Source organism: Numenius arquata, chromosome 11 (genome assembly GCF_964106895.1).
Source record: "Numenius arquata chromosome 11, bNumArq3.hap1.1, whole genome shotgun sequence".
Taxonomy (NCBI): domain Eukaryota; kingdom Metazoa; phylum Chordata; class Aves; order Charadriiformes; family Scolopacidae; genus Numenius; species Numenius arquata.
Window position 1 is genome coordinate 7,051,823 of NC_133586.1, and position 25,300 is coordinate 7,077,122.

The 25,300-nt window shown below is 45.7% G+C and overlaps 1 protein-coding gene across 1 annotated transcript; it reads left to right on the forward strand.

Annotated features, from left to right (window-relative positions):
* The first annotated feature begins 559 nt into the window (after window positions 1-559).
* On the forward strand, window positions 560-20,244 carry FAM174B (family with sequence similarity 174 member B). Its single transcript, XM_074156403.1, has 3 exons — window positions 560-883; window positions 9,300-9,431; window positions 16,279-20,244. The coding sequence occupies exons 1-3, from the start codon at window positions 582-584 to the stop codon at window positions 16,280-16,282; spliced, it is 438 nt and encodes a 145-aa protein (XP_074012504.1). The 5' UTR covers window positions 560-581; the 3' UTR covers window positions 16,283-20,244.
* The last annotated feature ends 5,056 nt before the right edge of the window (window positions 20,245-25,300 follow it).

Consider the following 25,300-nt stretch of genomic DNA (forward strand, 5'->3'; position numbering starts at 1 on the left):
CCTTGGCCGTATCCTGGTGTGGGATCCCCCGTTTGTTCTCCCTGTCTGGCCTGGCCGATGGCTCTGCTCCGCGCACCCGGGACGGTTCGCAGAACTGTGGCCACGATTTCCACGAATCTTACGATTTTTAAGATTTTGGAGATGTGAAATATCGGTAAGGAAATCAACCCGCAAGCACAGCCCAGGCGGCCAGTGGAAAGGCAAAAAAAATGGCAAATCCGATCTAGGAATTCTTGATTTGAGCAGCCACGCCGTGGCGGCCCCGCAGCACGGGGAGGCCTGCGCCACGTTCGGTGGGCATTTGACCACTGTGCGTGGGGGCAGATGCTGCCCGTTGTCATTAAGAACACTCGTTTACCGGCGAGGAAACGCCGTGGGCCTCGCCGGGGCCCTGAGGAGCCCGGGGCGACCGGCGGGGAGGCAGAGGCGGCGCTGAAGGCCGCGGTACCGGCCGCCCCCCCACCCACCGGCGGGCCCGGCGGCGGGAGGCGGCGCCTCTCGGGGGGGCGGGCCGGGCCGAGCCGAGCCGGGCCGGCGCTGCCTTCCGGGGCTCGGCACGGCGGCGGCTGGAGCCGGGCAGGATGCGCTCCGCCGCCCCGTTGCTGCTGTTCTGGGCCTGCCTGCTGTTGCCGCCGCTGTTGCTGCCGGCCGTGCCTGGCGCCCGCGGCAGCCAGGAGGCGGCGGCGGGCCCGGCGGCGGTGGCGGCGGTGAACGGCAGCCGGTTGCCCGCCGAGCCGGCCGGAGCCCCCGGCAACCACAGCGGGGCCCAGCTCAGCCCCGTGCCCGCGCTGCTCCGAGACCTCTCCGCTCTCAAGGCCGCCGTCATCGGGGCCTGCGCCCTCACGGCCGCCCTCATCGCCTGCCTCCTGCTCCGCGTCTTCAGGTAGGGCCCGGCCGGGCCGCGCCGCGCCCTCCCCGGCAGGTGCCGGGCCGAGGCCGCGGGGCTCCGCTTGCCCCCGGCCGAGGAGGAGCGGGGAGGCCGGGGGTCGGGCGGGCTCAGCCTCCCCGCCCCGGGCGATGTGGAGCTCCTCGCCTTTTGATGATGGTTTTTAGAGCCCGACTTCCAGCAAGGCGTGTGTAAACGGCTGATGAAACTGCTGGGGAGCTGTAGGGGTGGCACCGGCCTCACAAATCTGCGTCTTCCCCCACTTCTGTAGAAAAACAGGGCAGGGGATGGGGTTTGGGTGCCTTTTTTTCAGGTGTGGGGTACACGGGTCCCCACTCAGCGATGGCTGGGGACAAACTGCAACACGGGAAACTCCACCTGAACATATGAAAACGTGGGGGGTGGTTTTTTGGGGTGAGGATGGTGGGTTCCTGGGGTAGGTGGCCCAGGGAAGTCATCCCTGGAGATACTCAAAGCCCAAGGGACGGCTGGCTCCGGGTGGACCTCCTTGATCTTGAGAGGTCTCATCTATGTGCGTGGTGCACACCATGGGATAATGCAGATGCCACCACTGTAGCAACTCCTGCTGGGTAAAAAAGACAAATCTTTCTTTTTCCTTTTAATGAAGATAGGCTTGAGGAGGTCCATAACCAAAAGTCGATGTTGGTTTAGACCACGGCCTGTATTTAACTAGCACTGTGAGGCATAACCTAACTCCCCGATGTTTCAATGGGGTAGGTTGCTGATGGATGCAAGCTCCTGCTCCTAGCACAGAAGGGAAGATGCTCCTGGTCACTCATGGAGCTGGGAGAAGTGCTGGTGAGCAGAAGGAAGCTGGGCAGGGGTTTGCATCTGCTTGGTGCTCATATCTCGTGCATTTATCGTGGCATAACCAGTGCAAGCCAGTTCATTTGCTGCCCTTCACACTGCTGAAGTGGGTTGGCGCTGGCGCGTGCTTGAGTTATCCAGGCAGCCCTTGAAACTTGTGTAATGTCTCCTGCTGCAAGGGACATGAGCAAATTAAACTCAGTCCCTTTAGAAAGCCAGTTTTCCTCTCGGCTTGTTGCCAGAGCAGAAGAAAAGCAAGTATTAAAGCCCCATTTGGCACTGTTAGTGTTAATTATTATTTCTCTCAGGGTAGTGGCCAGAGTCCCCGTGGTGCACTTGAGGCTGTCCTTGTCTCATGCAGTCTACAAATAAAAAGTTGTTGTGTGTTTGTGCCCAGCTTTGCCAGGGGAGATCGCAAACTTTCTGTAGTTAACAATTGTCTGACTTCTAGGTAGGGGCAGCAGGAAAGATGCCGGATTGCGGAGCAGCTGGCGCTTGGTGGCAGGGAGGAGGTGTGTGCCACGTCTCAGGTGACAGAAGTAGTTGAACGAGTGGAGATGGTGAATTCTTCCTTGTTCTGTCTTCAAGCAGGTCCTTTGTATTTGCATGATGGCTGCAGCTGAATGCTCTGCTTCTCCTGCTTCTGAATTAATTCCGTGTAGAAAGGGCAGCGTTCACAACAGCAGTATTACAAAGTGTGGTCTTAAGGACCGAAATGATAAGAACTGATATTTCCTAAAGAAACTGACGTCTAACTAAATTCTTCTTAGGTGTTGCAGCAGCTGGCGAAAGACAATGCAAATAAATTTGCTTGTTAAAGTAAGATGGTTCGAAAGAACCCAGTAAAATATTGAAGGCTTTTTTTTTTTTTTTTTTTAAATCAATATAACCACTTTGCCGCTGTATAAAGTTTTCATGGATGAACACAGCAAAATTGATAGTAGGTATATGAGCTAGAATTAGGAAGTCTATAACTAAGTGCAGAATGAAAAGCTTAAGTTTTTACTCCTAGTTCTCTCTGATGTTAGAGGGTTTATTTCCTTTGCCTCGGTTTCTTCTGGGTATAAAGCAAGACCTTGTGTCAAGGAGACCTGGCATAAAGCTGAACATTTCTAGCCAAAGAAAGCAAACTGATAGCCTCTAAAGACCTTTCCTTATACCATAGTCAGCAAACTCGGGTCCAGGTTAAAGTCACCTTGGGAATGATGGATTAATTCTCCCATGCCAAAGTTGTCGTTATGCAACTGGTCAGAGTTAATGCAGCATTAAAGATGTTAAAAAAAAAAAATAATCCGTCTGAGATCTCTCATATAACTTTAAGAGAACCTGCAAGGAAAATGAAGCTTTCAGCTTCTGAATGCATTTCCTTATCGGTCAGAGCATTTGTTTGTAAACAGTTATTCCAGCTGCAAATGAGACAAGAATGCCAACAGGTATGTTTGTACAGTGTCGCACTTGTAGCTGACAACATAGATTGGAGGAGATTCTGTTGCAGAAGAGATAAGGGATTTACCCTCAATAAATGTAAAGCTTTTCTCCCTCAGAATAAGAGCTTTGTTCATGCTTAGTCAAAAACATTGCGTTTTTTTTTCTGAAGTGTCATGGATTCCTATTAAAGAGATTTTGCTGGAATCCAATCTTTGATTAAACCTTCACTGTGAAATTGCTCTGGGTTGCTGGAAGTAAATTATCATTTTAGATATGGATTGTAGAGATGAAATGAACTAGTGAGTGGCCAGATATTCTTGTCACAGGCATTGGATTTGTTTTGTTGTACACTTTATTTTTTTGATACATCTCATTTTTATGTATTTTTAGGTAAATATTATTTTCAGTTTTTTGTTCAAGCAGGGATGGATATATTTCTCCAACTTTCCAGCTCTGTTTTTAAGGCAACAGAGATTCCTCTTCGTTCCTTTGGGAATGTTATGCTCTGAATCCATCTGATGGTCCTGTGATTCAGAATGTGGTGTTACCCAAAGTGGTCTGAATTTCCTTTCTCTCTGTGGCTACTAGGGATTATGGAGGTCAGCCAAGACTTTGCTACTTGGCAAAATGTGTGAAGGCCTAATTTGCCATAGTATTTTTATTTTTTTTATTTGGCAAGCTCATTTCTGGGCTTGCTTTCTTTCCTATACCCCTGGGCACTGCGTGTTCCCAACCCAAAACCGTTTCCACAGCAGACCAAATTTCGTGTTATTCTCAGTCAAATAGTTGAGTAAGTTGCATTACCAAGAAATGCAGCGTCTTGCAACAGCTTATGAACAGTTCATGTGGCTGAATTCAGTCTTTGATCTGTGTTTTTGATTTTTGCCTTTCTACCCCCATGTTCTGCCCTATTTCTCTCTCCTGATGCAGCTCAGTTCATTTCGTTGCAATGCAATTCTTGGGATCATCTCCCAGGAAACATGATTTTTTCAGATGGGGCTATCTCTTGCTGGTAGACTATATGCCTTCTAGGGAAACTGCATAAGTTATTTCTGCTCAAATGGGCCAGCTGAAAGCAGCCCAAAGCTTTAGTTGCAGAAAACTGTGTGCAATAAGTGTTTGCTGCGTGTCTTGACCTGTCCTTGAATGAACAGAATCCAGGCTGGAAAAGGCTGCTATTTATCTCGATTTTTAGAGAGAAGCTACCTGTTTATGTTGTATCTCATTGCTTTGTTACATTTATTGTTGTTCAGTTTTGATTTCTTCCTCAAATACCACTTTAAGCTTAGTTTTCCAGTAATTGCAAAACTGATATAAATTACTGAAATTGAGGAGAGAGGTTCAAACATATGATCATAGGATACAAGACCCATTGTTCTATGAGCTGGGCAGTAGCTCCGGGCCATCCAAGGCTTAACCCCAGAGAGTTTGACTGATTTATAATTAATTGTATTATAACCATTTAGAGTACTCCAGCAGTGACAAGACCTCTGCCAGGAACAGGAAAGAAAAACTCACCATTAAAATGACCTTAAATGGAGAAGAAGAAAACCCCAATAAAGCAATGAGCCCTGAAGCATATATTTGTGACCTATGTTGAAAGCTAAATTTAAGCTGCAAGTAGTTTAGTTAGGGCCACAAAGAATGACAGATGGGACACTAGTCCTGGGTCTCAGAGGTCCCATCTTTGGGAAGACTGGTCTTGGTGTGAACGTGACAGCAAAGTGGCAGAAGGAAGGGAGAGGGAATCGCTGTCTCATACTGTCCTGGGCTCTTTACAGCTCTGATGTGAGCAGTCACAACAGAGGATGAATGCTGTTTCTTCATGTAGGATGTGCTGCCTTGAAGAGTTTGGGTAAATCACAAAAGTTTCTGGTGCTCTGTTGTATAAACGAAGGATACTTCTTGAGCACACCTCAGATGATATTGGTCTGACTGTGCTGTAATGTTTGGAAGTACAGGCTGGCACTGGTACTGACCACCAGATGTGAGTGGCTGTGTTTTAATTATACAGGCATCACTGCTTCATTGAACCACAACAATATCCCATTTAGGTGTTTCTGAAGTTATTCCCAGTAGCAGTCTCTGATCCATCCCTCCTATTAGCAGCACAGTTAAACAAGAGGACGCTTCAGCTCTTTGTGGTCGCATATATTCCACCTTAAGGAGTTGGTTGTTAGAAAACGCAGCACCTTCAGTTTGCTACAGCAAGATGTATATCCAGAAAACACGTGAGGACTTAGCTTCATGGTTTAACTTTGTTATATACAGCACCATCCAGACAGCAGGGATACCCAGACAGATCAACAGTAGGGGAATATTGCAGATCTAATTCATCAGCTGGTAATAAGCCTGGAGTTTCCCCAGGTTTATATTTCCATAACTTTTTTTTTAAATGGCTAAGGGACCCCATTAACAGCAAATAAACCAGTCCCGATTCCATTCCCAATATAACAATGCTGCAGTTCTAAGAGGAAGGTTGTTGCTGGCTTAATTAAACTTCTAATAAGCACTGCTAAGAAGGGATAGGGTTTTTTCTTTTGTTTGTTTGTTTTTCTTTTCTTCCAGGTCCCCTCTCTCTGCATCTTTTGGCAGGAAGCGTTAATGCTAGATTAGAAATGCAGAGACCTCTCTCTCTGGGTCAAGAAAAGCATTATCTTTGAATATCAGGCTTGTTGACTAAAATAGATGAGAGGCATAAATAATATAGTGAACTAGTGAGTTGACTTGAGCATTTACTCCACCACATGATGCCTCGGAAAGGAGGATGAAGTACTGCACATGACTGGTGCTTGATCAAAATAGCCCCTGGTCAAAACACAGAGACACAAAGTCAGCGTTCTGCTCCAGCCCGTCTCCATGTGTTGTCCCTCCCTGCACGGCGCAGTGGAAGGGAAGGGGTCCATATGATTTCTAATGGACCCAATCCTAGCGTGGTACGCGGTGCTGCAGGCATTCGAGCCCAAGGGCAGTACCAGTGTACGAACATCACTGCGGCCAAACAGCTCAGGAGGAACTGGAAACAGGCCCCCACCTCCAATAAAGTATTCTAAATCTTCTCTCGGTGAAGCGCTGTGCTCGCTGCACCTGCCTTCTGCTAACACCAGTGAGTTTGTTTTGGTGGGAGCAGCACTGGGTCTAAAGTGAAAGGTTAATAATCCCGGCAGCAGTTAAATTGGTTTTTTTTTCTTCCTCATGATGATTCAGTGCAAGACCTGTAGCAGCCCCTTCTAATTACAGGGGGTGGCTGAAGTCAGACAGCAGAAGCAATGTGATTTTTTTAAATTTTTTTTTTTTTTTTTTTTTAAGTGGAAGACAGTTTTCTGTGCTGAAATACCCAGTCCCACTTCTACCCTGGCTAAACCACTCGGAGAGCATTTCAGTATGTCGTTGTGCAAGGGGCATACTCTTCTGACCACAGCTTCCAGCACGCTTCTTGTTTGCTTTAAAAAACCCCCAAGAAAAATGAACATGGCTGGAAAGGGGATCCTCTCTTTGCCCATGAGGGCTCGCCTGTCCTGATCCTGTCCAGGAGGTCTCCAAAGTTCAGGAAACATTTGTATTCTGTAGTTCCTGCCCTGTGCTGACTCTGCTCTCTGTCTGCAAACAAAAGATACGGCCTCTTCCCACCCTCTAGATAAAGTGCTTTTCCTTTTGTGTTGTTGTCACTGATAATTACAGGGATCCTACTGAGGTTCGGGAGTTTTGATGTGCAGTGGTTTCCTGATGGCCAGCTTGTTTTGCGTGTGTGTGTGGACGCTCCCAAGGCTTTCCTTTAAACTGAGCTCAAGTGGTTCTTCTAGTGTATATGAAGCCTATGGGGGTCATTCAAATGAGCAAGTGTGAGAAAATGGACCACTGAAAAGTGCAGATTATTGACAAATTAGCTAGGTAATCTCGTGTAGAATTAATTGAGGATGAGGAGGCAAGGAAAGACCCTTTTCTCTCCCAATGGCAAACAACTGATAGCAGTGGCTTAGCCAAAACCCAGCAGCAAAATGGGCCTTCTCCCTTTTCTAATTGAGCACTGTGGTTAAGGGAGGGTTGTGGAGGATTAATAGATCACCGTGCAGCAAGTTCTGCTCGAGGTCCTCTTTAAAATGTAGCCCAAATAGACTAATTAATGGCTGGAGGGTAAAGGGTTCTAGTTTCCGATTTCTAAAAATACCTATTCTGCAGTAATTGCTTCAAATACTCCAAAATTAACTGTTGTAAGTTAACTGAATTCCTGTAAATTAACTGAACTCCATAGAATAAGTTATGGTTCCTAATGGAGGGAACGAGGGAGGGTATCTCTCAATAAAGTGGGCCTGATACGGAGGTAAGGTCTTAAATGAGTGAACCTCTGGAAACCCCTTGCGGGCTGTACATGAAAGGCAGAGTGGTAAGTGAAGTTGTGCGTGGTTTGTTCTGACAGGTAGACACAGGTTAGGTTTGGTCTGTGTTTGGGCTTCACAGCATGAGTAAATGTTTCTTGTAAAAGCAATGCATTACTTGTAAGATGAGACCTCCCTGCATCACTTTGCTGCTAGGTCTTGGCTGAGAAGCAGAATAATACAGAGAAGTGTTTTCAAAAGGATTTTCAAGTGTTTGGGTTGAGTCCTACTGTATTGGATATAAAATTGCTTGTTTCAACAACAGCAGTAATAGAACGAACCACCCTGTGCTCTACGTGACACAGCGGCAGAGATTGCTATAAAGATTAGACGACAGGAGACGTCTTTCTTCTCGCTCCTGATGCGACCTTAGCCTTCAGAGCGGGGAGGAAATGCAAACTGCTGCATCCCAAGGGCTGGGACGTGTTTGTTCAGCCTTGGACAACTGCCCAAAAGCAATGCTGGGCAGAGGCACTGAGACTTCCACGTCTGAGCTGGTCACTGGTTTAAATTTTCTTTACTTTCAGCCTGGGAGACACCATTGCGGTGGAGATGCAAACACAGGGCTTGAGTCCCAGTCTCTCTGTGATGCTCACACCTCGGTTCTTGCTGCTGTGTAACTCTTTAAAAGGTTGCATTCTTGATGCAAAAATGGGAGTGTTGAATCTGGCACACCTTGTGTGATGTGCCAAGGCAAGAATTCTTGAGGGTGAAAGTGTACTCATGACGTGCTGTCTGCTTGGAGCAGTAGTTGTGAGTACCAAAATTTAGGGGCTGCTTGCTTGTGCCTGCACCAGCTCCCTTCCCATGCTTGGCAGTTGCCAGTTTTGTTTTATAAAAGGTGAAGGGGAAAATTCTGCAGTTTGTTAACCAAAACCATCCAGTTTTCTCCCTGAAGTCTAGCTATACGCATCAGCCCCTTCGTTAATGTATAATCACAAACTGGATTCATGCATGAGCAGTGTGACCCTCCTAATATGCATGAAAGGAGTGGGTGAAATAGAAAGGACTCGCACAATTCAAGCTAGAGGCAGGAAATTCGTTGAAAAGCCATGCCCAATTGTTTGTTAATTGAAAGTAAGTGATAGAAAATAGATCTCTCAAAACCGTGGGACATGCAGGCGCTTGAGCCTCTCCAAAGGAAAGTAAGGCTGGCATCTGTAGGAGGAGAGGTGGTAGGTACAGTTAGCTTTGAATGATAGTTGATAATTTTTCATAGCACTTACACAGCATGGAGCATGAAAATTCTCAGACAAGGCTCAAGGTTGTTGCTCTGGGAGTCCTGAACTTGGCCTGATGGCAAGAAAAAAGAGCAGGCTGTTTGTACCCAAACATCGCCACCCCTTTGCTCCTTATAATCCTACCTAGAACATTCCCTTGTCTCAGCAGGGCTTAACCTGGGCTTCCTAATCTAAAACTAAACCCTTGGCTGCTTCAGCTGATTAAGCCCACGTCTCGCTTATTGAGCATGGCAGCAGGAGGATGCAGTGGGCTGCGGTACTCATATGCCTGCCCGGGGTGCCCGAGGATCTCCGATTTGTCAGCGGCCAAAAGACTGACGTTGATCTGGATTGCAGCTGACAAGAAACTGCTCTACACTGACGGGGACAAATGGTGGCCTTGGAAAGGCAGCGGGAGGGGACGCAGGCTGGCTCCACGGCCTTCACGTGGGGGGATCTGAATTACGCAGGGCAGTGGTTCAGTGTTGGTGGGAACAGCTTCAGCCTCTCCAAGAAATACTGTATAACGACCATCCTTCCCTTCCCATCTCTGTGTTTCAGGTCTGGCAAGAGGATTAAGAAGACCAGGAAGTACGACATAATCACCACTCCAGCCGAGCGGGTAGAAATGGCTCCTCTGAATGAAGAAGACGATGAGGATGAAGACTCAACAGTGTTTGATGTGAAATACAGGTACTGCTGCCAGCCCGTCTGGTTAGGTTTGATCTCTGAGTACTTATTAGTGAAGACAGCTCTTTTCTTTCCTCTGCTGGGCCAGCTTGGCAGAGATGAGGCAGTCGCAACCTCCCTTTCGCTTAGTGTAAGCACAATCACTCTCCGTTACAGCCCCTCTGCCTGTTCTCAGCACACGTTCCTGTACTCTCCTGCTCTTGTAATAACCCCAGTGCTACCCCTAGGGCTGTCTGCCCTCCTCTTTGCTCTGCGGAGCAGCACAAGGGGATACATATGCCCCAAATAGCTAATAAGGTTTAACAGACTGAACTTCCCCTCTCGGGCAGCTGCTGGCAGTCGTTCCTGTGCGCTCTCAGCCTCCACGCATGCTGGATGGAGGGCTGTGGATCAAGGGCTGCTTTCCCAGGCGCTGCTGTTGCCCTGAGCCTGGGAGGGAAGGGATGGTGAGTCTCCACTAGTCCCTGGGTTTGTACCAGAGTACTCTCATGTTGTTCTGTGACTGAGAGAGGACTGCGGTCCCTCGCTGATGTTGTTAGCGGTTATCCCTTAACAACAAACTTTCTTTAAAAGTGTTTCCCTTTTTGAAAAAGAAGCGGTGTGACAACCCAAAACTTTTGGTGCCTATCCTGGGTCTGAGATTTATAGCAACCACTCAGCACATGAAGATGATGTGCATTGATTTATGGCATCGGGATATATGCATCTCTTGTTTTTGTTTGCATCAAGCCATCCACCGCATTTGAGTTGCATTCTCATCCAAATAAGGCCTACTCTAAAATCTGTCTCACTTTGGCTGAAATAAGCTCTCATAATTATAAAACCACAGATCTTGACAACTCCTAACTGGAGACTTTACAGACTTTACTCGTGTTGCCCGTGTCCTAACTTTGGAAGGGGACAACACATTTTCTCTAAGCACATGTGTGCCAGCATCTAAAACACATACCACCACATGCTCTGCTGGTTGTTTTCAAAATAACAACGTTATTTCTCTGTAAAAGTCAAGCAGTCGTTGGAGCCGTGAAACAATGAAGGGTGTGAGTCGTGCCTTTATGTGTAAATAATTAATTCTTGAATTAGAAGACTCCTGTCAGTTCTTGCCTGACTGTTGCCATTGTCTGTCGTTGCCCTGTGTTTGCTCTAGTAGTTTCAGCTTAGGCGGTTTTTACTTTGGGATCGAGCTCGGTTAAACCCAGAGTGCAGAGATCTGTCTCACCATGGCTGCTTTAACAGTCCATGTCTCCTGCCCCTCTTGCTCTTAACTGAGTACTTTCTCTGTGAACTTTCGGTAGCGAGACCAGAGGGGTTTTCCGAAGAGTGGGAACAGAAGATTCTCCATCAAGGCAGTGCTTCAGGATAAGATGTTTAATAGTAAAATACTAGATACACAAAGAAGAGAGCTTGCTGGAAACCATCTGACTCATGAGAGCTGTAGTTGTGTTATCTGACATTGCTTCCCTGGAGCACACACTGTGCTGATGCTTTCATGAAAGGTATTTGGTCTTCTTGGCTTCCTCCACAGTACAAATGGCTCTTCACCTTGTGTGATGCTCTGTTCAGAGACCGTAGGGGTTTTTGGTTCTTAGCCAACTAGTCCTTTCTTCAGCTGTGGGAATGATTCCTTTCTGCCACAGTGTAACAGTTATTAAATTCCACACTTTCTCAAGTCCATGCTGTTTCAGGCATACATTTGTTTAGGTCAAACAGAGCTGCCTCAGTTTAGAGGGGGAGATCATCTTACAGCCAAGCCCTCAGCAGTAGTGATTTTGGGAAAGCTTCTTTGAGGATACATTTTCTGTAAAAGGTATCAAGCTCTCAGTGTCCTTTGTGCAGCTCAGAGACTACATCCCCAAACAGTTCCTATCTCCTGTCACCGGTAAAGACACTTCTTTGCAAATGTGAATTGCTGAGTTTGACCATTGACATCCCCATTAAACCAGTCAGGAGGTCCTTCATGGGTGCTTGTGTTCAGATGGGAAGAGAGGTCTAGAACTGCAGAAGGGGCACCTCTGACATGCCCACAGTAAGTCAGTGAACTTCTGCCAGGTCTTCTGTTGGGGTTCCTTCCCCAGTGTCCCTCCGCCCCCAGAACTGGCATTCAGGCAATAGTTGCCTTGTGTCATCTAAGGCTTCTGTTGTTTTTTGCAGCTGGGCGCAGATTCCAGGAAAACAGGGTAAGGAGAGGTAACTTTATCCTTCTCTGTCGTTAATGGGAGTTATAAATACATGCAGGTAGCCATACAACTGGAGAGACAGGTTTTGGATATTCAGCAAGTGCCTACGGTTTTAAAAGAGCCTTTGTTAATAGCTAAGTCAGGAAAACTACTTCCCCTCTCCATTACCTCAAAAAACCAAAAGTTGTGCAGATGCATCAGGTGAACTTGCAGAGGTATCACTAGGGCTGATCCATAAGGAAAGAAAGGGGTGATACTGCTCTTTCAGCTTGTTGGCCAACTAAAGCAATATGTCATGAGTTGCGGCAACCTGGAAGCAGTTGCAGTGGGGACAGAGGAGTGACAGGTGTCTCCTGATGAGTACCCATGGGCTAGAATATTCTGCACTCTCTCTTCTGTTTGTTTTTTAATTCAAATGAAGGTGCATCCTTGCCAGCCGTCAGTATGAGTTGTGGCGGCTGTTCGGGTTTATTCAAGCAGCCTCCCAGCAGCGGCACTGACTTGGCTCATGGCATGACAGAATTCTGGCCTGTCTGTGCTACCAAGCCTTGGCAAGGGGACTTTGACCAGGTGCTGCTTTGGTGACTGTACCAGGACTGGGATTGTTTTCTGAGAGGCTGAACCTCGTGCAGCCCCGTGCTGCAGCACGATCCACTGGTGCAGTGCCATGGCTGACGAGCCATTATTTTGATTTCCTTGATTCTTTATTTCTGTGTGACACGCTGGCACCGAAAGATTTGCCTGTGGGCCAGACTGGCCATCATTCGTTGTTGTAACATACATGCTGCCGTCAGAAACCAACTTTATGCGGCCATTTAAACCTACAATTTTCAAAGTCTCCTTGGCTCCTGAATATCACATTGAAATTAGCTGGAATCTTTTGTCCTGTTCATTTTTGATTTAAAGGCTGTGAAACTAGGGGGGAAGAGGGTCCATTCTTCATGAAGTGATGATTTGCAATGGCGTTTGCTCAGTGCTTTCCACTAGAAAGGCACCAAAAATATTTTTAAAATACAGGCTTCTGGGAAAACGTGAGAATAGAGTGAAAAGGGAACCAGTTTTCCAAGGAGCAACGGAGTAGGGACATGTTGGCTGTGATGGACTATAAGCATTATTCAATTCAAGTGTTACTTACATGTACTGTAAGACCATCCTGTGCTTTCAGGTCCCTAGGGTTACCACCAGCATGGCAGTAAGGAGAAATCTGAAGAGCTGGCTGGAGTACCATGACATTAGGTATCTCCTGTGCACGATATTAAGTTCATTACCCCAATATTAACCTACTGTGACTGATATACAGGTCATAAATAGAGTCTTGTTTTGGGTTTATGCATAAGTCTTTGCTGAGCAGTATGTGGGTAGGCTCTGGGCTGGTTTGTTTGAGGTCCCCTCCCATCCTTGGAAGATCTATACTGGCATTTGCATGTGTGTTCGGGGGAGTAATTGAGATTCTGTGCCGTCTCCCCCATGTAATGCAAACAGTGCTCTAATTAAAAGGCAGTTGGTGTCTAGCAGCAACAGGGGAGAAGCGACATATACCTCTCCAATTGTTCTCATGCAGTTAATTTTCTTTCCTGTAATGCTTTGTCCTTGTGTGTATTTGTTTCCAGTCTTACATGCGGCACCAAAGAACAGCAGACTCTGTAAATCGGGCTGTTGGATGAAGGTTGTTACTTCCTTTTTTTTTTGAAAAAAAAAACCCCACACTTTTTTTCAGGAGGCTTTAAGGTTTTGGTCTCCTGGTAGATCCCACCCCCGACTTCCCTTGGGCGGTGGAGCAATGAGAAATAACCACCTTCCTCCCGTAAAGCAGGATAATGAGACCGCTTCAAAATCTTAACCAAACACGGTCCTTTCTGTGGATGCAAAAGCCACCCACTGCCTGCCTCTGACAAACGCAGAGCCGTGCATGTGCCGGATTAGATATCCCCTTTGCCATCTCATTTCAGTAGCAGGGAAGCGGTTCTGTCGATGGCTTCTCTAATCCTGCAAGCACAATTTCCGTGTGACAAGAGGCTGAAAGACTAAATCAAAGATTGTCATAGAGCAAAGATGCCACATCACTCTGACATTAACACCTCCTTGAAAAGCTTTGTGGAAATGATTTTTTTTTTTTAATATGGAGGATGGTTTTCTGTGTGTATTTGCTCTGGTATTGAAAGAGGCATTTGGATAAGAAGTTCAAGAATTGTTCTGAAATTATTATAGAGCTACAGAAAAAAGCAAACTGAACATGGAAGGATGTTTGTTTCTTCATCGCCAGTTCAATCTGTGCTGCTGAAGGCCAAAAGGTATCCCTGTCCAATTGATTTTTTTTTTTTTTTGGACCATATGAACTGTATTCATCATCATTTTCCAGATGACAGATACTTTTTCATGTTTTATATGGGATTACGCTTGCTGCGCATCTTGGAAAATGAGTTAGTGGAAACCTAAATCCCATCTTCCAAGTGTACTCTTTCTCATCCCGCTGAGAGATCTTGATTTTAAGGTTTCCCTCTCCTCTTTTTCCACTTTAGCACTTTCTTCCAAGAAGGCAAGGGAAAGTTGCACAGGTTTCATGATCTTCTACTCGATGGGGTAGGTCACTGATTCACCAGACAGTTGGCACTGGGTGATACTCAAGAGAGAGGACTGAAGTAGAGTAGGTTATGGGCAAATGTCCCCAACAAACTGGTGTTAGCAGCCATCCCCCATCACAGAGCACTCTGCTTGTTTTGTGTAAGTAGAGAAAAGAGATTAAAACAGCTGCAAAAAAACCCAGTTTTTGAAAAGGTAAATAAAATTGTTAGCTTATTAAGCTTATTAACGCTAGCGTAGCTCATTGGGGGATTTCTTGTCAGCTTCAATAGAAAACTGAAAACAAGTACTGAATAAATTCTGTGGTGCCTTGCACATGAAAGGCTTTCAAAGCACTTCAGTAATCTGGGATATCAGCAGTGTCTCCTCTCCCCGCTGACTCGCAGCTGGTGGAGGCAGAGCCTTCTGCTCCGGCTGTGCTTGCCCAGCCCAGCTGGGTGAATTTCACAACCGTCCCCGCAGAGCGTTTCCAGTCCAGGGTAATACATGAGACCCTGGGGTCAAGGAAGAACTTGGAATTTAAATGCTAGAGTTGGAATTGTCCCAACCCCAATGTCAGGCTTCTAAATAAATACTGAAAAAAAGCCTCAAGTTTTTCTTGGGGCTGACTGAAGCCCCCGTCCTTCCTGTTGGCTAAGTGAAATTCCTCAGTTTGTTTTCCACATGGATTGTCAGTTTTCCCTCTAACAGCGGCAGCACCAGTAAAACGCAGAAGCATTTTAGGAATGCATCTTCCAAAGTGCTCTTGAAAGCAGAGAAGATTTATGCGTAAGGAGTGGTGGCAGGCAGAGGGAAGAGGAACATTTATTCCACCACTGTGGGACTGAAGGGCTTTTGAGAGCTTGCAGGATGTTTTAGAGGGAAGACGCACCACATGTAAAGGCTGGATTCTGGATTCATCCCTTTTTCAGGTTCCCATAGCATTGAACTCTGTGGAAACATCTTCATCACAGTTGCAGGGCTCAGCCTTTGATGTGCTCGAGTCTTTTGGGAGTCTCTGTAAAATATGAGTTACACTATTGGTGTCTTCTCTTTGAATACGGCCTTTCCAGATCCTGACTGTGTGTGCAGTTCTGAATGGAGCGTGCTATTGTCTGCTTCTTACAGCAAGGTGTTGACTCTCAAGGGAGCAGCTTTAATGGATTTATTTTTTTTTGCCAGCGAAAGCCTCAGGCCATTCTGGATGATGCTAGGTGAATTGCGCTGGGGTTTGTAGCAGCTTTATTTATATATATATATTTTTCTTTTTTTCCCAGCAGGCAGCAGTGACAAGTTGTGTGTAAATGGAGGGGTATCATTTATCCTCATCTGAAGGGGGTGCAAATGACTAACACAGTCAGTTGCTTACTATAAATACAACAAATTGCCAAAGCTTTGGTGCTGCTGTTAAGGATTTCCCATGGGTCTGCAGCAAGGGAGGAAAGAGGTGATGAAAAAGCAATTTTTGTTTGGTTTTTGAAGGCCAGGTTTTTTCCTCATGTGGCTGTAACAGTTGTTGCAGAGCGCACTGCGTTCTGCTGGCCCATTCAGTCAATTACACACTGGTGGTGCAGTCCTACAGGAGGGCTCTCGCCTCCTTCATGGAGTAGAGCAAGTTCCTATTAAGAATTTTTTATTTGAACCCTGAAGCAGTTAAAGCAGTAGGCTATCAGGAGGAGAATCCACAGCAAGGAGGGCCGTCCATGTGTGCTGGTTAGGAAGGGGCTGCACTGGTGTAGGAAAAAAAAAAAAAAAAGCTGTGTGGTCCAAGATGCTGTTTCATGTGCAGTGAAATTGCAGGCCTGCCCTGTGCATGCTCCTTTCTCTGGTCTGCACAGGGGCTGGTCACAGGATCTTTTAGCATCTGGGTTTTGTCTGATGTAACTCTGTTTTTTACTTCACTTGGTCTAGCTTCTCCTGGCACAATGTTAACATCACATCAGTGTCCAGTGTCACCATGGAAATCAGCTGCTGGAGAGAACTGATAGCAATCACAGTGAATAATGCTACCTTTTGCTTTCTGGCTTTTTGGGTTTTTTTTTCCACTTTGCATCTCTGCCTGTGAGCTATTTACTTGCAAGTCTACAGCTGTACTAATTCTTCCTGCTTTCCAGGTAAAGCGGCTCCATGGAGCATTGGTACCCTGCAAGATGTCATTCTGCTGTCGAGGGACCTGCTGAAGCCATAACTGTGAAAGGGGAGGCTTTCATCTCTGCAGCATTACGACCAAACTAAGCCTCATCTCCTCCAGGTGCTGTTTGTACAGCAGGCTATGGATATTCTGACCAAAACGTCACCATTCGGTTCCCTGATTTCCAAACTGCTGTATTGGAATGACCAGAGTTCCTCTCTGCAAACTCAGCTCTATCTTGCTTTAGGAGGGCTGTGGCATCACTAAAGCGTGACAAAAAGCAGCCCTATGTACTTGCAGCTCATCATGGTCTAAATAAGTTTTGAAGAAGGAAGAAAAAAAGGAAGATTGAACCAAGCTGCCCCAAGGACTTATTTTCTAAAATCCTAATTCAATGCTTCAGTCACTGTTAAACTTTGGTCATTGTAAACACATCATGTGTTTAAAAAAAATGAAATGTGTATTATTTGGGACTTACAGAGGCGACTTATGACTTTAGTTGGTAGAAATGTAAGCCATGCTGAAAAGGCACACTGTAGGTATAGTGTAGGATTTTTGGGGGAGGGGGTGAGAGATTGACTCATAGAAAATTTTCTTGACTTGCTACTGATTTTTTTTTTTTTTTTTGAAAAAAAACAATTGCACTAAGCTTTTGTGATGACATTCTCATTGTCCCAAGGAGCTCTGATCAGACCAACTTGAATAAATGAGACCACAGGGAAATAGGAAGAATCAGGCATGCCCTAAACTACAACAATCTTGGATTAAAGAAGATATATTTTTGTAATTTTCTGCCCTTCCACAGGGAGTAAAAACAGCGTTTTGTACTGTCCTGTGCTTACTGTAACTTGTCTACAATTCATCTATATTACCTTTTTTCTAAGCAAAATAAGGCCTCATGTGGAATGATTAGATTGCAGAAAGAACACCTCTTATTTTTCACGGAAGCTTCATGTAAGTGATCTTAATCTGTATCAAACTGGAAGTTTTTCCCTACCACCTGCTTGATGAATCCCATTTAACTCAAGGATGCATTTTTAACCATCGCTCCCTGCTGTCCTTTGTGCTGCAGAGGTCAGAGCTGTGGGATGACACTATGAGAATTAGATTACTGCGTCTGGATGGATTGGGTTTAGAAGACCGCAAGCGTGTACGCTTTCCAGGCCATCGTTAGAAAGGGCAAACCTAACTGGTTTAGTTTCTTTACTTTGTGGTTTTCCGTTAAAGCAACCACAGATGCAGTTCAGGCTTCTCTTTGACGTGTTTATTCTCTGTTTACTGCACCCCTTAACACCTTTTATTTTGGGTTTTTAAGCTGGCTGGAACCTTGCTTTTCTTGGGGAATGCATGTTTTCCAATTTTTTAGGATTGTCCCACTGTTTGCTTGACCGTCTACTGGCCTCCTGCAGTTACAGCCCCTCAAGGAGACCGCAGAGTATCTGGCAAAGCACCATCCTTGCAGCAAGCTGCCAGTTTTGGGGTTTGTTTTTTTTTTTTTTTTTTGAAGGCCGATTGGGATTTGAGGCTTGCTGAGAACACTGAGCTGCTTTGTCATCTTTGTCATCATACCACAACCTACGGCAGTTCTGCGCGGTTCCCCTGGGCCCTGCAGTCAGTAAAAAGAGGTGAAGGGGAATTTTTTGAATATTTTTCTTTTTTTTTCCTCCTTTCCAGCAGCATTGTGCTTTCCTCAAAGCAGCTCCCGTATCACAGCTTGCTTTCCCTTACCGTGACTCAGCAGAAGCTTTGCAAACAGCCCACTCGCCCCGGATGGAAAAAATCCCACAGCAGACTGTTGTGTTAATATTAGTCATCGAGGCAATATAAAAATGCTGTGTTATTTTCATTCATGGAATGAATTGGAGTCATTCTGTATTACCGTTACTAAGCAATATTTAACGTTTCGCCTGTGAGGTGAGGATGGGGCCGAGCAGGTTGTGTTCCTGGTGGGGAATCGCAGGGACCAGTGAGCTGAATGATTCTCTGGGTTGAGATAAGATCTCGAGCTCTTTCCCTGACGAGGTAAAACAAGTTTCAGACTTAGGCTGGATGATTCTGAAGGAAATATTGTGTCTTTTCAGGACTAAAGTACTTTGAAGACCGGGAATTGAACTTCTTAGGCAGACCAAGTCCTTTTGAAGTCAGAGAAGTGGCAAAGCTGAGAGGAGAGAGAGAGGTTAAAAGCTTCTGTTTGCGTTTGTGGAAGGAGGCGATGGAGTGAGGTGGCTGCCCTGGCTGAGCAGACACCATGGCAACGTGGTCATGTCCACTCTTCTGCCAAACTCATTAAACTGAGCACCAGCCATGCTGGAAGGAAGAGTGGTGGAGAGGGAATGAAGCCTTCTCTGTGCACAAAAGAAAGGAGAGACCAAGTTATGTAGGAGATAGATGAGAGGTAAAGGTGGATAAAGGGCACTTCTCCTTTCCAAGGGTGAGTCAGTCCTTGAAATCGGAAGTTCTTCCACCAACTTGAGGTCACTTGTTGAGCTGGGCTCGCAAAAGCCAGCAGCTTTCCTTGCTTGGGGCTAAAAGTTCCCCCTGTTTCCATAACGTGGCAAAACATCAATGGTAGACAGGGACCAGGTATTTAAGACGTTGAAGATGGAGGTGCCCAACTGCTGCTGGGATGCTCCGGCTCCTCGGGGAAGGTCCCAAACTGTGTGCCATAAGCTAAAAAGCGCTTATGGGGAAGCAGCAGCTGCTTGGTGGAAATAAAAGGCCAACCTCACCAGTTGCTTGTGGTCTTGACAATAATCAGAATGCTTTGTTTGATACTCAGTTGCTGTTGCAAATGTGAGGCAATGTTTACCTCTACAAAAGTTGCTGTATGTGATTTAAAGTGTCTGGTTAAATATTCTATAGCTATATTTAGTTAAGATTTTAAGAGCACTTGACGTGACTCATCTAATAGTGTATATATATATGAATATTTTTTTAATGGTAGGAATTAGTTTAAAACATAGTTTATATAATTTGGACTGTTTGGTTCAGGTAGTTCTAGGAGCTCGTTGGAGAAGAAATAGCCATTAACCACTACATGAATGTTTTACCTTAATGTTCTGTGTATCTTACACTGCAGATTTAATCTCATTGTGACTGTAATGTGTCTTAGTATCCGCTGCTGTTTTGCGTTGCGCAGTCAAACTTGCTTTGTTCAAGAGCATTTTTAAATGCGTATTTTTTTTTGTTACAGAAAATGAAAAGAGAAACATTATTACAGATGTCTGCCTGTAGCTTTCTCATTGCTTACAAAATCCACCCACTGGTAGCAGAGTCAAAGGGAGCAAGGAAATTAGAGACTTTCCTATTCGTGTGTGCTGTGGGGGGAAAACTCTGCACAGAATTGCAGCTTCTTTGCTCCCGCCAGAGCCCTGTCACTGGAGGTCACATTTGAGAAGCCAGCGGTTGCTGTGCTGTGCTTGCCTGCAGAATGAAGTCAGAAGTGCACAGATAACTTTGTATTTGGGTTTTGGGGTGTTTCTTTTTTTCCCCTTTTCCCCCTGGAAGATGTGGAGATGACTGCAGATGCTCGTTTAGCATACTAACTTTCGCTATCCTGGTGCTTATCTCTAGCTCAAGCTAACTTCTAGAGCTCTACAAGCACTAATGAAGCTGGAACATACAAGCACGAATGCATTTGAATGTTTTGTTCGTAACCATTCCCTCTAATTCACTGTACGTGGTATAATCTCTGCAGGGTGACAGACTATGGTTTTCATTAGGGTTTTTTATTATTTCTGTTAGATGAGTTTCTGCTGCTGCAGTTTTTGTGTGAGGAGGTATCAGGACCATGCATTTTGTTTTCTGCAATTGCTTGAACTTTGTTTAAAAATGTTTGAGAGAATTTGTCATTGTGACCAAAGCTTCTTTTTAAGAAAAAAAATGGTAAGACTAGTTTGAATGGACTTCTGATGTTTCAGCAGAAACTGCCATCATTAAACGTGTTCTTGAAATCTCCCTTGTCTTGTTTGTTGTGTTTAGGGAGGGAATGGGAAAGGGATTGTTGAAGTTGCTTGTTGAAGTTTGGTGAATTTGGGAGCCTTGCATGATCCCTCCTTGGAGGCTTTGGTACCTTGGAGCCCACAAGCTGCAGACCTGCTCCAAGGCCAGTTGAGTGAATCAAGCCATGTCCCCTCCCGGGGTGGCAAGGTCACACCACAGCCGTTAAGCAGACTGACTTCCACTTCGGTCTTGCTTGACCAAGTTCCCTGTCTCTGAAGCAATTTTGCCTTGTGGCTTTCGGGGCAGGGTGAGATGCTGAGATGCGGGAGATAAGGACCAGGGCAATCTGAGGCTCACTTGTTTGTTTTGTGCCCATTTTAGCAGTGCTCTGAAGACTGTTTCCCTCTTGCACTATTTTCACAAGGATTGCAGACACTCCTAGACCCCGGAGCAGCTACAAGGTTGACTGATCTAGTACCCCATACATGAATCTGCCCCTCTTTTCTCCCATGTGATTGCTCCTGCCTTGATGTCTTCATCTCTTCAGTAAGAGTCTAAGAGTAATTCGGTCTTCTAGAGAGAAGGCAGCTACTATCCAGCCAACGCCTTTTAAATTATGTTCTGTCAATAGAGTAAAGCTCAATCTATTTCAAAAGACTTATCAAAATGCTATGGGACCACAAGCCAACTGTTGTGCAACAAAGCTGGTTTGTGTAGGAAGTCCAAGACCCATCAAGGTGAGCCCCAACCAAACACGGAGCTGTGGCTAAACAGGACAGGACCCCCCCTTAGCATAGGCTGCAAAAGTGAAGATGCCATGTGATGGCTGCAATCTCTGGGTGTACTTACGTTTGTGATAAGATCTCAAGTGGAAGATGAGCAAATGACCAAAAATCTGGTGTAAATTATTAGCTAATTAAGAGCTGGAAAGCTAGAGCTTGATGAGGCTGATTGCAGCTGGGGCTCTGGGCAGAAAGGGCAAGGCTCAGTTTAGCCCTTTCTGAATTTTGACAGGGGAAGCATGAAGCTACAACTAAGCTTTTGCACAACAAAGATTTTCTCAGACAAGTCTTCAGATACATATTTGTTTAAATTGATCTTATTAAGGGGTTATTTTTCCAATATCTAGATGAGTTCTGCTTTGGCCAGGGTATAGCATGACTTCCATTCTCTCCTGTACATGGCTGTTGCCACCTCCATACAACCTGCTGCTCTTATTAGCAAGTCTGTGCACAATTGTGAGGTTAAATAAATTTATCGAAGACATTTATAACTCTGGAAAAGGGAGGGGGTGCCTTTCTTGTGTCAGTGACTTAATGTCAGTGATCTTTGGATGCCTTGATACTGATAACTGCAAAATTGTCAGCGACGTTTGGCAAGTGCTATCAGAGAGGTGTTAGCTTAACCCGGATAATTTGAATTATGCCTGACAATGAGCTCTATTAAGAGTATGAAACAGGAATAGCTCTAATTGCTTAAGACCAAGTAGTCTGTAACTAGGCTGCACAAAAACATCATCGAAGATAGTTCATCTCCCTATCAGCTGGCAATTACCAATTTGTACAAGACCAGAAACTCTGCTCCCTTCCTCCGGTTTCTAACAGACACCTACTCCTCAGAGCTCAGCCAACTAAGCTCCCGCTTGGCTTGCTTCTCTAGTGACCGCTTGCTCATGGCATATTAAATAAGCTGAATGTAATTTAAAACAGCACTTCTATCTCATGAAAAGCAACTCTTCAGTTCAAGAAAGCCGTATGGAAGGGGTGGGCATTGCTTTTAAAGCTAAGCAGCAAAGGATCTTAAAAATCCAGATGCAGTTCTGGATGGCTCATGAGGCATAAAGCTGGTTTCTAGACTTTTTGCTCCCCCCCTGCTGGTTTCTCATAAGCCATTTGGTTCAATTGCATCCTTCCATGTTGAGGAACTCCTCCTGGCTCCAAGGGGAGAACCTGCTTAGGCTGCAGGTGGACAAGGCAGGGGGAGGCAGGTCCTGAGGGGCTTGAACAGCTGCTTTGCAGCTTCAAGCAGCATGTTCAATCTCTGTTTTGGAAGAGATTGCAATCTTAAACGCCAGCCTTTAAAGGCTGCCAGCCCTGGCTTGAGGACACACTTGTTGTTGCCTGTCGCTGCCCTCCCACTGATCTACACGTGAAGCAAGGACTAGAACTTCCTGGCCAGGGTTTGTGCCGGTGGGGGACTGTTGGTTTGAAAGATGAGGAGGGATAAAGATTAGATGACCTACTGTGCCATTTCAGCCAGCTTGGTTTATTTTAAGGCTTTTCTATGAAAGGTAACACATCATCTACTTAAAGCTCTTCCTGACTCCTCTGGGCTTCTTCCACTGGCACTTTCTAGATAATTTAATCTAATGCCCATGTTGTTATCCTGGCCTAGCAGCAGTTTAGCAACAGATACCTGCTCAGGACCTTTACCAGTTCCAAAACCCAAATGAGCCAGTTTGGCCGTCTTCTCTGACCAGCGTTAGGCAGCACAGAACACCCCTGGGGACTCCTCCACCAGGTCTAAAAGCCAGTGAAATAACCGTGGCAGCACTCCCACTTACACACAGGCGGGAGAGCCACTCGCTCTGGGCTATAGCATCACAGAAGCCAAACTCTCTCCTCCAGACTTGCTGGCCCTGCTCACAGTAAATCCTCAGCTGGGAGCTTCAGGGCCGCCTTTGTCACCAGGTGACAAGTTTTTTTGCTGCCTGGACTCTGTTAGGGGAGATACGAGAGGGCCTGGCTTGATGTGGCTGGTCCTCGTCAGCTCTGATGCCAGCCCAGAATAATCACTGTGCTGTTGCTGAGCAAAAAAAGAATAAATAAAATGCTTCAAATCATCATCAGTTCCCTGAGACATCTCTTATAAAGCCTTTGCCTCCCCCCCATCAGGTGTTACCCCCCTGCCATGAGTTTCCAGGCTGCCTCTGCCCTGACACAAACATATTTACCTGAAGAGAAGCTCTTCTTTACAGACACTTTTCCTCTCCTCCTGCCCTCAATTCGTAAAGGTTCAAGCTCAGGTCAAGCACATTTGACATTTCCCCACTTCATTTCTGCCTGTCTGTCAGCAGAGTTGTCTCAGCAGCTCCTCTCGGACTGTGTCTGGAATTACCCAGCTCTCTCCCTCTCCTTGAGCAGGGACCCCTGTGGTACAGATCCCGGTGGCATCAAGATGTTTCTTAGATAAACAGAAAAAAAAACAGCCTATCTAGGCAGTTTCTCCCGTTTCCTTTCCTTGATCTGATAAATTTTGTTGTTGAGTGGGACCAATTCCTCCTGTTGACAGTGAAGCAATGCTGTCAGAGCTCAGAAGTGAACACCACCCAGCTTCCTCTGATATCCCTGCCACCACCTTCCCAGTTACCTTACTCCCACCCGCAGTCATTGTGGTTTACCACAGATTAGTGATGCCCTTATAGATAAATCTATGGCAAATAAGGCTGTTTCTTTTTCAGAAACGCGGCAAAACGTTGCTGCAACAACCTACTGACAGGGATGGGCCATGCTAGAAAAGCAGACATTGGCCAGAGGATCCTCAGGACCCACTATTTCCCAAGACTGACTCAACGACACAAACCCACCAGCTAATAAAAGGCACGTGCCCAGCCTGTACAGCAGCAATCATAGAATGGTTTGGGTTGGAAGGGACCTTAAAGGTCATCAAGTTCCGGCGCCCCTGCCATGGGCAGGGACACCTCCCACTAGACCAGGTTGCTCGAAGCCCCAGCAATGAATATCTATCCCCTGGCGGAGGTCAACCATTTGGTGCTCCAGCTCTAAACCCATCCCTAAAACCACCACAGGCTTGGGTACAGCAGGTGGGGAACGCAGAGGCTGTGCTACACCGTAAATGGAAACACTCAGAGGTGACATTTGCCATGGTCTGTGCACCCCAATGAGCATGGTCCTAAGTCATCACTCGCTTCTCCTCTTGCACGACCATGGACCATCCTTTGGCCAGGACCGCCTGGTAAAGAGGAAACTTCAGTGTGACTTAATTCAAAGTTCCAGTCCGGGCTCCTGTAGCCAAGACTCAGTTCTATTCGAGTGGTATTAGCATTCCTGAAGCTCACTAAGCTTAAATAAAACAATAATACCTCTCAGGATACTTGCAGACAGGGCAAGGTTTTTGCTGAAGAGCTGCTATTTAATGAGCTGTTCAAACGAACAACTTACTCTTCTCCCTCTGCGTAAACTTAATATTTTTAAAATCACATATTTGCAGCACGTTGTTTTCTACTGTTCAAGGAAACAAATGATTTGCTTTTAACATAATCACCATCAGAAGTAAGTTATTCAGCATTTGCTGCTTGGAAGTTAAAAAAGGAATCTAAATTTCTTTCTAGTTTCTTCCTCTTTTTTATAATAGATATACAAGCTGCAGGGCACACTTTTATGCTCCTGTAGCCAAGATTTTGTAGAATTGACTAATAATCTGTTTTGCATATTTATAAACACTTTATTATTTATTAATGGGACATTTCAGGAGTAAATTTATAATCCTGCCATGTGATCTCAGCCTTTCAGAGAAAAATGGTTGCTCATGTCAAAGAGTTGGAAATTAGAGCTGGCGTAACAAAGAAATGAGGGAGAATACCTCATTAGTGTTAAAGCAAACAGGCAAGAGCCTTTTCTGAGAATGACTATGTGCACACAAGAAGGCTAAAAAAACCACATTAGATGTCAAACACAGAATATGGCACTCAAGATGTTTCAATTCCCTGCTCTGTTTGGTATAAACCCACAAGAACATAGTGCAGCCCCAGAGCCGTGCAAGAGCACAGGTTCAACACACCATGTCCCCGCTCTCCAAGTTGCCATTACTGCACTCGGCCACTCCACCTCCAGGTATTTTTAGCTTCAGGAGCTTTGAAGAAAGTGCTGATGCCCTCCATGGTGGATTTAAGCCTAAAGATCAGATACAAGTCTCCCATCAGCTCTCCGCATTCCACCCCACTAATGGTGGAAGTCAGAGACCACTCACCAATTGCCACTATCAAAGCTGGATTTTTCCACCCAGAGCACTACCAAACTAGTCAGAGACAGGAGCCAGGAACA